We start from the raw sequence: 15,239 nt of genomic DNA, 5'->3' as shown, positions 1-15,239 counted from the left end.
CTTGCCAGGGAAGTGCTTATTCCACTGAGCCATCTCCCCCGCCCCCCAGCTGGTGTCTTGCTGCCTCCTGATAGGCAGATTCCTCCCGCTGTCTTGCCCCCTGTGCCCAAGATCCTTCATGCCAAGGATAACTGAGAAGCGGGCTTCAGGCTGGTCTCCGTGTGGGCTGCTCCTCCCGGGTCATTCTAGGACTCGAGGTGCGTGGCGCTTCCTGGCTCGCATCCTGTCAGGCGTGTGCACCTTTGGCTTGTCTCCCCTTCTCTCTGTGAAGCAGAATGCACGGGGTCGTTGAAGCTCGGGCCGATCGGTGCCTGCGGCAGGCCTGGAGCCTGGCAGGGCTGAACTGGTCACAGCCAGCTTTGTCACCTCTAGCTGTCTTCCTTCGGGTGTCAGGAAGGGCTGATGCTGAGGGGATGCAAAGGGTGTGGAGCCAGACACGGAGCCTGCGACTGTGCCTCAGCTCCAAGTCTCTGGGGCTCCTGTAACCTTTAGGAAGCAGGGTGATCTTGCCATTTACCCGTCTGGCTCGAGCTGGAGAGAGGCCCCGGGCTGGGAAGCACGGGCATGCCCTGAGGCCACCCGGGTGAGCATCTGCTTTCCTTGAGCATAATGAAGCCCCTGGGTGAGTTCATTTCTAAAGAGGAAAAGGTTGGGAGGTTCTGGCCCAAGATCAGGCCAGCCTGTGACTTTGGACCTCTGGTGGAGTGAACTATTTACTCAAGGCCAGGAAGCAGGAGGGAGGGGCCGGGGTCCCGAGGCTCCCATGGGGGCATGCCCAGTGACCGCCCAGGGACCCCTCACTGGATCCCACCTCCTTCAGGTTCTCCCACCGTCCAGCGGCACCACAGGGGGTGAGCCAGCCTTTAACACGGTTGTCAGGCTCCTTGTCCCAACCTCAGCAGCACTGATGGGAAGAATCAAAGGGAATCCAAGTCACAGCAGCAGACTCTTACAGTGGCTGCTGGGGCTGTGTGCAGGGAGGCAGGGACGTGTGGGTCGCAGGGTCAGAAGGGTTGCCTGAGAGCAGCAACCACAGAACTTCTGCCACACACAGTGCTACATGATCTATGTAAACCTTGTGGGGAAGGTGTTGTCAGATTGTTGTCACAGTCCCAATAATGAAGTTAGGAGAGGCAGAAGGAAACATTTGGAGATGATCAATACACTCGTGACCGTGGCTCTCTGGGTGTGCCCTTCTGTCCACACTCAGCAGGACGTAAGCATGGAATAGGTACAGCTCTGAGTATGTCAGCCATACCTCCATGCAGTGGTTTTCGAAGAAAGAAATTGGATCAAGGTGGTTTAAGAACACTGAAAGGAAGTACTCACCTCTTTCCCAGTTAAATGAGGGTGAATGGGTAAGGCCCTGGCGCTTGAATATTGGAATCACTTAGGGAGCTGCTCAGAGCTGGTCACTTTTTTTTTTTTTTTCCCAAAGTCCCAGGCATTGAACTTAGGACCTTGCGCTTGCGAGGGAGGTGCTAGTGCCACTGAGCTCCACTGAGAGAGGTTTCCACACAGAGGCTCGCAGCATGCCGTGGGCATAATCCTGGGCCCCTGCTCACAAGAGGCCCACCTGGTGTGCTTGGGTAGCAGAATAGGAGCCCGAGTCTTGGCTCTCTGGGCCCCTGTCTGGTTCGTGTGTTCTTCACTTCTTGACTCTGAGAAGAGCAGAGACCAGAGTTTAAGTTGAGGGCAACCTCCTTCCCCTCGTGGTCTTTGCTTGACTTAGCTGGTGAGAGGCCAGGGAAGAGAGGCGATCGATGCCCTTGACCTCCCGAGGGCCCTGGGAGAAGCCTCGGGAGCACGCTGAAGTGGACTGGCAGCCGAGAGTGGTCTTGCTCGGCCTTTCTGCACCTGCTTCATGCTACAAGGAGGTGTGGGGTGGAAAATGAGGATGCTGAATGGATTCTGTGGGTTCCTGGAAAGTCGCAGATGGATCAGGTCTTTGAAAATCCAGTTTCTGCAACATTTGGTCATGGCTTCATTTGGACGCGCCCAGCAGCGAATCCCGATGGCAGCAGATACTCAGCCGCAGAGTGGTGGGCCCTGCCCATTAGAATGCCAGTCTGCACCTGGCAGGTTTGCTGGAGTGGAGGCTCTGGGATAGGAAGGAGGGGCATCGCCCTCCACCCTGCAGCTTGGGTAAGACATGGGCTGGGCCAGCAGAGAGCGAGGTGCACTCCAGCCCTGTGCTTATTCTCTCTCGTGGGAACAAGTACTGTGAGGACAGTCCCTGCATCCGCTTCATAATTCATGAGTGTTAATGTAATGGGGGAGGGTATCAGAGAACTTGGCTCCGGGAAGTTACTCCAGGGGTGGCAGCTGTTGGGGATACTTTATTGTCCCTGTTGTCATCATAATGACCATGGTCAGAGATAGCATTTTGTCCACTTGGACTGGGCTTCACCCGGGTGGCTACCATGTACTCTTTCATTTTATTTTTCTGAGGGTATGTCCACGAAGAGTCATCTCCTAAGCTTTAGACTCCGGAGGCCATGGGGAACAGCAAGCCTGGGCACTCACTCCATCCTCTCCAAGCTCCCAGCATAACTCTGTCCAGCTCAGAGTTCTTGTATCCCACAAGGACTCCCCCAAGCCCAGGGACCTCCCCGGGCCCCCCAGGCCTCTGTGCCTGCCTAGTGAGTGCCACACTGCAAAAGGCTGGTTGTAATGACTCGGTGCTGACCCACACCTCGCCCACCCGGAACTCACACCCGACCCTTTCTCTCCTGGTCACGGTCACGAGCTCAGTGCTGACAGAGACGTTCACATCCGCCGTGCCAGCTGGGCTGCAGGCAGGGCCTTTCCTTCATGTCACAGATGACGAGGCATGGCCACTCAAGCCAGCTGCCCAAGGCCACTCAGCTCAAAGGCAGAGGCTCTAGCCAATTTCTCTGGCTCCGGGATTCCTGCTACCCACCAGGGGCTCCCACTGCTTGCTGGGGACTCTGAGTGCTTTTTTCCCTCAGTATAGAGAAGAGCCATCATAAAGCGACAAAACAGGGATGTCAGCTTTGGATGAAGGACAGCACTCCCTGTGACTCCAGGGTTGTGCCAGTGGGGACTGCAGACTTCGGAGCAGGGGCAGCCCCAGCTGTGTGTTTTGTCTTTTCATTTTTTTTTTTTTTTTAAACCACACAGACAGTGTAGTCTCATATACCAGTGTGCTCACTTCCTCTGCCTCCTCTGTGGAGCTCACCGGAGTTGACAGTTTGAAAGGCGTCTCTGGACTTTCAGTGCCTGTGCAGACCCACGTGTGTGGGCTGAAGTGTGGCTCAGTGGTAGGGCCACGAGGCCCTGGGCTCAACCCCCAGCAGTGCAAATGGTGGAAGTCACCAAGTCACAAAAAGACACGTATGCATGGTGGCACGCTGATGAACGTTTGGCAGCCTCTCAGTGATGGTGGGCCAACGTCTGCGGTGTAATTGTTTTCGCAGCTGTGCAGCCCTGTCTCAGAGGGCGCAGCTAGGAAAAAGTAGGCGGGAGTAGCTGGGGTGTGGCATTTCCGTCGCCGCGTTGATGCGGAGACACAGCACCCTCCTGAGCTCTTCCCGTGACTGTAATGAAATACCTGAGACAATCAGCTTTGTAAGAGGATGAGTTTCTTTTCACTCTCAGCTTCAGAGGGGACATTTTAGACCCAAACTATAGCGGCATAGGTAACAGTGAAGTAGTTGGAACATGGTAAGTTTTGAGTATTGTCTTTAAAAATATATAATCCATGGAATCATAATTTTATATCGTTCCGTTTTAATAATGGCTGTTTATAATAACTCATGCACGAAATTCCTGCAAATTTAACAGTTGGCCCCCATTAGTCAGTGCAAGCCAGCTCCAGTGTAACACTCTTTTCTTAAATTAAAATATTAGCATCATATATATTTTTTAAAACTTGTTTTTGATCCAGAAGTCTCTTCAGGCAGTCATTTCTTCCTTCAGCCAATGTGTATCATGTGTCATTCACTTTATTAGGGACAGGGTCACCAGTGTGATGGGAGAACTGTGTGCTTAGGATCTGATCAGGAAAGCCTTGTTCTCTGGAGGGGACAGAATCTGAGGGGACCCTAGGCACCCAAAGGTTGGTGGGAAAGAGTTGATAAAGGACGCGTTTACGCGAGTGTCATTCACTGCAACCTTGACCGTGCAAGCCATGGAGTGGTAGCCATTGTTTGGGGGAGACTCCTCCAGGAGGGGCCACGAGAAGGCTGCCCACCGCTCCCCTCGAGGTGGCTGCCCTTGGGGAGGGCAGAAAGGAGGACGAGCCCGAGGCTGAGAGCATCGTCAGCTGCGTCTTAGAATTTTCTTGAGGCGAAAGGAGAGAAGGCTCTGCGATAAATATAACTAGTGTGAGCTTTTCTTGGCTCCAGCGATGGGCACAGGATTGTCGGCTGTGTTATTCTCTGTCACTTCTGAATGCCCGAAGTGCTTTGTGATTGTTTTTTGAGAGTAGAGAAGAGAAGTCTGGGAGTAGAACTGATGCAGAGCCAAGGTTAACTCCCAGAGCACAATGGGAGAGAGCAGGGCAGGAGGCAAGCCCAAGGCCAGTGGTTCAGATCTGCATGTATGGAGGGGTCTGCAGGTATGGAAGGCTGTGACCAGAAGTATAAACTTTGTCATCACCATGACTTTAAAATCTTAAGCTGATGAGTGAGGTGGTCTTCGGGGTAGAACTGATGGAGAGTCGAACTGATGGAGAGTCGAGAATGGTAGCAAAGGGCTGGCGAGAAGTCCAGGCCTCTGGGGGGCTGAGCAGCTTGTGCCAGTACAGATGCATGGCATCCACCTTTATCCTGGTACCAGAAGGGGGAGAAGGGGCCACATGGCACAAGGAAACCAAAATGAATGAAGGAAAAAGATGGATCTGGAAAAGAACCCACTAACAATCATGGGAATGGAAGTTTTTCATTGGATGGAAAGCATTCATTTAAAAAGGAAACAAGGATAGAGAACTAGTGAATTGGAAGAGGATCCTGAGAAATGTTTCTGGAGACCGCCCAGAGAGATACGGAGGGAAACATATGCTACTCCTGTGTGTGTTTAATAGAAATCCTAAAAAAAAGAAAGAAAGAAAAAGAAGGAAAGAAAGAAAGAAAGAAAGAAAGAAAGAAAGAAAGAAAGAAAGAAAGAAAGAAAGAAGAAATCCTATCAGGAGAGAATGGACAAAGTGGCTAGAAGCTGCACTCAAAATACAATGGGTGAGAACCTTCAGAATTGCAAGAGACACACTAGTCTCCAGTTTGCAAGTGCTCATCAAGGAAGGAGGAGAATTTTGTAAAATACATCTCACCTTCAAAGCCATAGAGCTAAAGGGCAGAAAATCATGAGTACAGAAAGCCATCGTATTTACCATAGTGGTGCATTTCTCTAATCCCAGCACCGGGGAGGCTGAGGCAGGATGACCATGAGTTCGAGGCTAGCCTGGATTACGTAGCAAGAGGAGGCCAGTCCACATAGACAGACTGTCTCCAAGGACACAAACCAACCCAAACATTTGCCAGAGGCAGATTACCTGCAGAACTTCGGACTTGCACCAGGTTGCTATGACTCGGGGCTTTTGGTCAGTCTTGAATGTACACTGAAAGAAACAACAACAGAAAAAAACAGCTTGGAATTCCATGCATTGGCATTCAAGAAACATGGTGAAATAAAGACATTTTTTACAGAAGTGACCCCGCCCAAACCCTTGTATATTTAGGGTTGGGGAGAGGCAGGACCCCTTCAGTCGCAAGTGCCCAGTCCTCTGGTCTCCCACAGAAGTACAGAGAGTGGGCTGGCTTCCAGCTTAGTTGTCACAGCGCAGGCTGTTGAGGTGGCGCTCACTGGCTGCATAGCTGGGTTTTCCATCAAGACAGATGAGAGGGATTGTCCTGTCCATATCCTTCGTCTCCCAGGGATTCAGGACATACTGGAGGGCTTTGCATTTTTTCCAGTGACTCTTGGGGGATGGCAGTGAGCAGAGAGTGGGTGGTAAGGACTCCCTGTGCCAGCTTGGGTTTCAGACCTATGGCAGAGGGAAGGGAGACGGGCAGTGGTGTGACCAGGCCCTGGGCCCTGTGCCTGGGGACGTGAGAGCCTCTTGTAGAACGGCCCGCTCCAGCCTGTCTCTATGTTCCAGATTGTGGACAAGAACAACCGCTACAAATCCATCGATGGGTCGGACGAGACCAAGGCCAACTGGATGAGGTGAGTCCTGCCCCCTCTGGTGTCTTAGGAGCTTCGAAGGCCCTGAATAGAGGCCGTGTGGGCCTGTCTTGTCTCCAGGGAGGAGGCAGCTGTTTGCATAGTTTGAGACACATCTAGCTTTGGGTTCCTCAAGCCTCCATCGGGGGCTTCTAGAGGCTGCACTCTTGCCAGTGCCTACAGAGGACCCGGGCTGTGCGCCTGGATGGGGTAGAGTATCCCACTCGGCTGCTGTCAGGGCAGCTGCCCTGGGGCAGTCTTGTTTGTAGCTTATGGTGGGACAGGAGGCTTCTGAAAGAGTCTCCAGCTCCGATCTGGACTGTGTCCCACACCAGGCTCGAGAGCTTTCAAAAGTGCTGCTCTGGTCCAGGGCGTGGGACAGGAGTTTGAGCCAGGAAGGGCCTTCCAGGCCAGCCAGAGAGACAGGAGGTGGACTGCAGGTCACTGGCCAGGGCCGTGTGTCGGTGGGGTGAGGGGTCACACTGCCTGTTGCCCCCTCCTCGGTGGTTTAGCTCTGGGACCAGGGCTGGTGAGTGGGTGCAGACCTGGGCACAGGGTCCTCGATGGCTGGAGCAGGGGCCCTGCTGGGGTCTGTGCAGCACCTTTGCTGCGGGTGGGATGTGAGTCCCATGAGCACCCACCAAGATGTGCACCATGGGACCTTTCTGTTTCAGCTCTGAGTTTCCCAGCAGTGAGAGACGGGTTAGAAGAGGGGAGGTGGGATGAATCCCTGCCCCCTGATCCCTGTCTGGAGGCCTGGGGCCCAGCCCCAGTATCCCCTCCTGGGGCACTTTCAGCTCATCTCTGACTTGGTGGGACCACTGTTCTCAGTGCTGCTGAAGAGGCATGGGAGCAGGGACACTGGAGGGGGACTTCCACCTTACAGGGTGGAGCCAAGCTCCCACCCTTGGCCTTCTGCGGGGTCAGCCCAGCCCCTGCCCTGGATGTGCCCTAGGAAGGTGGGTGATACTCCCTGACCCTAGATCTGGGGCAGCTCAGGAGCACCCTTCATCTCCCTGTGTCGAGTGCCTGTGTCCGCTGTGAGCCTGGACTGGGCATTGGGGTGGCCCTCCCAGCACCACAGAAGTGGCTTTTTCCAATATGGCTGTGGCACAGAGGCAGAACCCATGCTGGGCTGGAGGAGGAGGGGCCTTGACATGGGCCTCCAGGGGGGCCCAAAGGCCACTGATGGGTGGCACATGCCAACCCACTGGGCTCCCTGCGGGTCACTCTGGCCTGGCTCAGGCAGCCAGGAGGGAGTGTGTGATGGGATCTGGCATCGGTCCCATCTGGGATCACACGCTACCAGTCTCAAGGCTCTAGGACCTTGGCTTGTGACTCTGAGCCTGTTCTGCCTTCCAGCTTCTACCTTTGAGCTTTTGCCTGGGAATAAACCTTTCCCATAGCCCCCTCCACTCCCCTGAGAGGGAGCACTCCTTTCGGACAGAGGAGGCAAGGCATTGCCCAATGCTACAGTCAGGGGCAGAACAAGGACTAGAGCCTGCAGCTCTGGACTTCGGGACAGGGTTCCCTCTGTCTGTGCCTGGGTGATGCCTTGTGCTAGCCTGGTACCATCCTGCTCCTGCTCTCAGGCCCATCGTGGGAGGCCCTGGTTGGTGGCCCCAGTTGAAGCTGACTCAAGAAGCAGGTGGGCGTGGGCATGGGTGCGGCTTCCATTCCGTCAGCTCTTGTGAAAAGATAGGCACTTGGTTTCTGCAGGGAAGTGGTGGGCCAGGAAGGCACGGAACTCTTCCACTTTGAATGTTGACTGGTGGCCACCCTAGGCTTGGTGCTCTATTGTATGTCTTGGGACATGGTTGGTGGGCACAGTTTTATGGGAAGATACTATTTGTTTGCAGCATGTTGACACCAATGATGCCAGTAAGAATTCTCTGTCATAGGTTGCTTCTTGCACCCAAGGAACTTTTCAATAGAGAAAAATGCATCAAAACCTCTGGTAGCCCTGGGAGGTGGCCCTGGAGTGGTCCCTCTAATATTCTAGACCTGGTGGCCCCAAGAGACAGCCTAGTCGAATTTGCATGAAGGTCCCTGTCCCTACCAGTATCTTGGGCAAGGTCCGAGCCCCCAGCCTTCCTCTCCCAACTCTGATGTTCCGCAGGGAACTTGGGGAGAGGATGCCGGGACCGTCGTGTCGCTGTCCTGCGTGCCCTGCAGGCACAGAATGGGCTCTGGGGTACTGCTGCACCCTCGTGGCTCTCTAGGGTGGACTGTGCAAACCTTGCAGCACTAATTAAAGGCTGGATAGAGCCACAGGGTGCCCCTTGCCCAGGCCCTGGTTGCTTGGCAGGGATGGAAGCCACGGCTCCTCTAATCCCACCAGAAAATCAGAATAGCTTCCCAAAAGCATTGTGAGCGGTGCTCCTGCAGGAGGGGAGCCTGCTTTCCTGTGTAGACTCAGAGGTGGGAACTTGGGGGACAGGTAGGAAGTGTGCACAAGTAATAGAATAAACCCGTGCTAGTGGGTGCCACCGGCGAATGCCCCTGGTCACCAGCCGGGTGGACAGTCTCCCTGGTGCAATGTTCTTCCTCTAAGCCTTTCGCTTGGCAGCAGGGCTCAGTGCAAATGTTGTTTTTATAGAGGCAGTAGTCTAACCCTGACCTCCACAAGAGCTCCTTATTCCGCTTTGGAGGTCTGGTACTCAGGATGCTTGAGGCTGGTGTGGTTGTTACTTCCACTGTGTGTGGGGCGGGCAGGTGGGAGGCCCAATGAACCTGAGCCACCCCAGCGCTGACTCAAGAAGCAGGTGGGCTTGGGCTTCTACTAAGGGTAAGGTGATAGTAAGGGTAAGGCCGGGAGCTGCACTACCCTACAGGTGCTGGGCTCGTCCAGGGCCCCCACCCTGCTCCTGTGCATCTTCTCCGAGGACTAGTAGAAGGGACCTCTGAGCTGGAGGAGGGTGTGGTGGGTCCAGGTCACTGACCCAGGTAGGTGCCTGCTGGCTCCCCAGCTGGGGGCGCAGTTAGAAGGAGGAGGACCACCAGCAGTGACGGTCATTTATCCAATTGTGCTTTGTGGGATATTCAACCCAAGGAATGTGGTGCCCCTGGCCGAGCGTAAGAGGAAGCCCAAGTTCTCCAAGGAGGAGCTGGACATTCTGGTCACGGAGGTGACCCGCCACGAAGCGGTTCTCTTTGGGAGGGAGACCATACGGCTGTCCCATGCTGACAGGGACAAGATTTGGGAAGGCATAGCTCGGAAAATCACCTCCATCAGCCAGGTCCCCCGCTCTGTCAAGGACATTAAGCACCGATGGGATGACATGAAGCGGAGGACCAAGGACAAGCTGGCCGTCATGCAGCAGTCGCTGTCAGGCCCTGGGGCCGGGGCCCGGGCACCCGCCATTGTGCTTACCGCCCACGAGAGGGCCATCGAGTCGGCGCTGCTTATGGCCCGCTCCGGGCACAGCTTCCCTGGGGCCGAGCTGGACGGCACTGGCACCGACAGCCCATCGACCAGCTGTGAGTATCGCCTGCCTGAGCCCCGCCAGCCCGGCTGGGGCGGCTCCTCTTTAAAATCCCCTCTCCCTGACTCTCCTGTCCTCTGGCCTGCTCACTCCTCCCACCCTCATGTCTGGCCAGCTTCCACTCCTTCTTTATTCTGGAGAATTCACTGAGCACCTCTGTGCTAGGTCGAGGAAAGACAGCTGTGTGTAAAGTGTAGAAAGGGTGATCGAAATATGCGGTGGATATTTAATGTTAAAAGTGTATTACAGTGAAAAGACACAGGGCCGTTCGCCCCCTCAGAATCCTTCCCCTCTCTTCAGACATATTTAATCCCATCATTTTTGCCACTTTCTGAAGCAGTTCTGGAAGCCCTCTTTCATGAGTGTCTTTAAAGGAGTGATCAAAAATCTGGTGAATGCTACTGCTGTCACGCAGAGGAAGGGCAGGCTGGTAAAAACAGGATGTGGTGTCGTAATCTACCATTTTTGCTGGCTCTGGGACTTAAGACTCCTGGTTCTTCCCCAAAATCAAAATAACCACGACAGGTGAATGTCTTGAATTCATTCAGGACATCAAGGCAGGACTTCCAGGACTGCTTCAGAAAGCGGCAAGAAAATGGCTCAGTCTGTTCCAAGCGAGGGGTTGGACTTTGAAATAATGTATCTTTTACTATGTAATAGATTTTTAAAAATTTAAACATTTCCTGTAATTTTTGACCAGACCTCCATCTATGGAGCCTGCTCTGTGGACTTGCTGGCTCTGTGGGCATAAACAAACGGAATGAAATAATTGCCACAGTGCATGTGTCAGGGAGGCCGACGGAATCTGGGCAGTACTGACTCCCAAGGCTGAGAGCTATGCGGCTGTAGGGCTGCCCTGGGCCTGGCCCTCTCAGATGACCTGACCTTGACATTCAGGACGCCCTTCTCACCGCAGGTCAGCATGCTTTCTGCATTGGGCTGCAGCAGCCCAGCCCAGCCGGAGAGTGAGCAGCCTAGGAGGGAGGGTGTGGAGGAGTTAAGCAGGCCTGGTGTGAGGCGCAGAGGAGGGGCAGGCCGGGTGTGCAGGCTGAGAACAGCATGTACGCGGCCGGCTGCATCAGGAAGGCGCTTGGCACGTTCCGGGAATAGAGGAGCCAGAGACGCCCTGGGGTAGCAGGCAGGGGGAGGGGCAGGGCCTGGCCTGACAGATCTGCTCCTCTCTCTCCCTGTCTGTGCCACTTGCTTTCTTTCTGTTTTATTTCCTGCACGCCCATCTCGTGTGCCCAGCCGCCTGCTTTCTGGTTTTCCTCCTTCTGTCTGCTGGAGGCCGTCTCTGCTGCCTCTCTGATCTCCCAGCCACCACCCCCTCTTTGTGGCTCATCCTCCCCTTTCCCCTCTGCTTCCTGCATCTCATAAGGCCTTGGGGATGCCTTCTAGCTGGAGCTCATCAGAAGGGGGATCAATCAGGGCTCTCTTTGTGGGGCTGCACCCTGTGCCCACCCCACTCTGTCTCAGTCCTCCACAGACTGGGGGACCAGGAGCAGGCCAGGAGGAGCCCAGGCAGCAGGAAGGTGATTCACAAAGGCCCCGCCTCCCTTCCCAGGGGGATCTGCTCATTTCCGGTTTGCCTGAGGCTCCCGGACAGGTGGCAATTCCCAGGCCTGGGAAGGGATGAGTCTGGCCCCGGAATGAACTTCTTGAAACAGAGGTGGCCCGGGATGGATTCAGAGCTGGCACTTGAGCCTAGCTCCTCCAGCTCCCTTGAGTCAGGGCCTCCCCAAGTCTCAGGTTCCCCCCAGTGATGAGAGAAATGAAGGGCCCAACATCCAGAGAAGGGTACTCCGTGATTCCTGCCCCACTCAGCCCCCAGCTTCCTAACACTGAAGGCTCACTGCAGAGAAAGCGTGCCTAGCCCTGCCAGTGACCTACAGGTACAGTTCAGCTAGGCCTCAGTGACCTGGGGAGGTGAGGGAGAGCACCGCCCTGGTGGGCGTCATGCTTGTTACCCTTCTGGGATCTTGGGGGAGAGGAAGGCTGTTATGCCACCAAGAAGGCTCAGGTGACTCAGGCGCTGCTGCGCTGTCCACACAGTGGCCCTGGGACCTTGAGGAGTAGGTGTCATCCCTGTGGCGGCGTATGCTGTTCCTTATATGACCAAGCGCTTGTGAGTAGGGAATTGCAGCCCACCACGGGGGACAAGGGCTGCAGGGCTGGTGGCTTGCTCTGCACTGTCCTGCCTGCTCTGCACTGTCCTGCCGCTGTGGTACCTCCTGCTAGGAGTATCCCCGAGCTGCTTTAAAGCGGCGGATCCCAGCAAGGCCATAAGGCAGTCCTAGCAACCTGGGAACCACAGGAGCTGAGTTATGGGGACTGTGGTGTTGGTGGCCTTAGGTAGATGTCATAAGGTCTGAGACCTCAACCATTCTTTTCATAAGCCAACCAGTGGCCGCTAAGTTGGGCAGGAAGATAGAGAAACCATTGCTATTCCTCTGCAGGAAGTGAATCTCGGAGTGACGGAGCCACCAGGCTCAAGGCATGAGCCAGCACAGGCTTAGTCTCTTTGGGGCCAGGGTTCCAAGCTCCATGGGCCTGGACTCTCTAGAGAACAGTGCAGCTATTCAGGGGGAGGAAGGGGACCTGCTCATGTGCCCAGCTGTCACACCTCAGGGACTTGGGGGGACAGGCATTTCTCTAGTTTAGGCTGAGGGGTGACAGGGTGGGGGGAGGCTGGGATGTTTCCAGGGGCAGATCCAAGCCCAGGGGTGCCCCTTCTCCCCGTTGTAATCACTTGTCCATCTCTGCCTCTGTCCCCAAGATGATGAAGATGATGAGCTACCCGGGCCCTCGAGGCAGCCTCTCCAGGAGCCCCCGCAGCAGTCCCCGGAGGAGGAGGCCCCCACGGTCAGGCCCTCCCTGCTCCGTTTGTCTTCCTCCTCAGACCAGTCCGAGACGCTGGGCCCCAAGCCGGAGGCCCTGCACCATCCCTCCTCCCAGGACCAGGCTGCCTGTGCAGCCCCGCAGCCACACCCTGGCTCGTCCATCAGGGCCCCGGACTGGCAGCTCCTTCATATCCACACCCGACAGACAGAGGTGTTCCAGCGCTTCTGCCAAGAGCTGGTGACCGTGCACCAGGACATGGCCAGCAGCATGCACGTCATCGGCCAAGCCGTGGCCGAGCTGAGCAGCCGCATTGGTGAGATGTGCCAGACACTGAGAGAGATCCGGGACGGGCTTCAGGCTTCTCAGCAGGGTCCAGGAGAAGCAGCCCCTGTGGGATCCAGCCCCCAGGCTCAGACACCCCCTCTGGGTCCCCCACCAACTCCCCCAGCTCCAGCTCCAGCACGGACTACCAGGTCTCGGAAGAGGAAGCACAATTTCTAGCCCAGCCAGTCTGCACCAGGAAGAAGAGACACGGAGGGGTTGTCTGGCCTGGAGACGGGCCAGGCCCAGGACCGAGAACCCTTGTAGGACACTGGGGCACTGTCACATCCTCACTGAGTCTGGGTCGGCTGCCTGTGCTCTAACAGAGCTTGCGTTGAGCCCATTCCCTCCCTGGTCTTTGGCGGATGCGCAAGATGAAAGAACAGCTGTGCGCTTGATGCTTGCTTGGCCCAAAGGCCTTTGTCCTGCTCTTGGTCTGTAGGCCTGGAACAGAAGGGCACAGAGTAAGCAGTGTCTGAAGGGATCCTGCTGCCAGCCTGATTTCAACCTCGGGCTGCTGCCCTGACTCCAGTCCCCAGATTCTGCCGCTTTCTTGGGCATGTGACCTGAGGGTGCTGGGCCCAAGCCCGGCACTCCGGAGAGGGGTCTGTCCCCCCTGCTCGGGATGCTAAGGCCCATGGGTGGTGCCTTCCGCTTGCCCTTGTGCAGTGTGCGTGCTCCGCTGCTGTGCTTGCCTTCCGTGGAGTGTGACAAGAGTGGGATGGTGTCAGGAAGGAGGAGCCCGCGTCGCATTCTTAGAGCACTTTATGCCTTTCTTGCACTTTGCAGACCTTATGTGATCTCAGGGTGTCCTCAGGACAACCAGAAGGGCAGCTGAGCCAGGCATTACTATTATTATCATCATCTGCGTTGCATAGATGACAAATGACATAGCCTCTTAGTGGGGGGCCAGGACTGTGGGTTTTGCCAGTGTTTCTGTCCAGAGGCCGGATCAGCGCAGCAGGAGCAGGGAGTCTCGCTCCTTATTTGGCCTTCCAAGTGGCAGTGGGAGCAGTGGCAGCACTGAGGTGGATCTACTATCCTGCCTGGCCCTGGGCCGCACGGTCAGTGGCTGGGGCCAGGCCGGGCCCAGGTGTCAGGAGTCCTGCGGCACTTATGTGTTTCACGTCCCAGCATGCCTTGTCTCTGCTTGCTTGGGCTGCACCTGCACTGGCCACAGACATCTCCAGCTTCCTGTTTCATTTTAGGGTGTGGGGAGGGAGCAGGAGTCTTGCATTTAGGGAGGGAGGCAGCAGGTGGCAGGTGCAAGCTTAGCCTCTGACCAGGGCACAGCTTGGCTCTGTGTGTTCTTCGCTCCATGGCCTGAGGTCCAGCCCTGCAGATCTTTCCTGCCCCCTCCCGCCTGGCCCCTCTCATCCTGCCCCCTAGAGCCACAGCAGGGGCAGGAGGCTTGCTGTACCTGATGCCTGCAGAGGCTGTTCTGGGGCTGCTCATAACCCAGACCACGCTTTGTCCCACACAGAGAACGGAGGGCACGCGCCATGTCCCTGTGCCCTCGACCTCATCCCCCCATTCTGTGGTCCTTCGGGGGTTCCTGCCCCCAGACTGAACGCCCTCCTGTCCACAGCTCTGTGGCTTGATTATTGCCTGGAATTGCCCTGCCTTCCTATGTGGGAGTCGAAGATTGCCTTCCAGAGTCTTTTTTGTTAAGATGGCAATAAAAAGAAATTGATCACACACTTGGAACACACCCAGGCTCCAGGATCTTTCTTTGGTGTATTTTCTTTTCCTGCTTCTTATGGAAACCTCATAGCCCCCAAATCTGGGCTGAGTAGCTTAAGGAAAGCATGGTGGGGAGGGGGGCCCCAGCGGCCCCTGCATTTTCCTGATCCCCAGAGCCACAGGGCCTCTGTCCAGCCCCAGCCAGGCTCTCGGAGGGGAGGACAGGAGCGAGGGAGGCAGAGCACCCACGCACAATGAGTACAGTTTCCATTCCTTTCACATCAAAAGTGTGTTGGAGCTAAATTAATGTCACCTTCTGGTTCCCTAAAAGTTAAGGTTCCCAGGACCGTAAGCATCTTTCCTAGCAGGAGACTTAACACAGTCAGGGCTACCCATTGCCAGAGTGCTTGAAGGACCACCCTGAGACAGGAACCACTTTGGGGCATGGATTCTGAGGTCGCTTTGTCACAGGCGAGGGCCTGCCCACCAGCTCTGAGGCTTGTCCAAGGGATGGAAGCACCTTGGCTTACTGCCTGTCCCAGACAGCTTGCTCCAGGCAGGAGGCCACGTCTTGATCAGGAAGCCCCTTTCTGGATGGCTCTCACCTACCTTTGCTTTGCAGTGCAGGCCACTGACTACAGATCCTACCCCAGGAGCACAGTCAGGGCCACCACAACTGTCCAGGTCCTGGGAGATGCGCAGATGCCCTGAAACTGGGCCAGGGTC

At 55.8% G+C, this 15,239-nt stretch overlaps 1 protein-coding gene across 6 annotated transcripts in view; it reads left to right on the top strand.

The window, feature by feature from the left end:
- Positions 1 to 15,239, top strand: part of Prdm11 (PR/SET domain 11) — a 74,413-nt gene that overhangs the window by 40,721 nt on the left and 18,453 nt on the right. For all 6 annotated transcript variants that reach the window (XM_023710516.1, XM_023710518.1, XM_023710517.1 and 3 more), the window contains exon 5: positions 6,119 to 6,186. In XM_023710516.1, the coding sequence (XP_023566284.1) occupies positions 6,119 to 6,186 (68 nt within the window). The remainder of the gene's footprint in view (positions 1 to 6,118; positions 6,187 to 15,239) is intronic.

Source organism: Octodon degus, unplaced genomic scaffold, assembly GCF_000260255.1.
Source record: "Octodon degus isolate 3935 unplaced genomic scaffold, OctDeg1.0 scaffold00018, whole genome shotgun sequence".
In the NCBI taxonomy this organism is placed as follows: domain Eukaryota; kingdom Metazoa; phylum Chordata; class Mammalia; order Rodentia; family Octodontidae; genus Octodon; species Octodon degus.
Note: the sequence above shows the minus strand (reverse complement) of the source record. Positions and strands in the feature narration are given on the sequence as shown.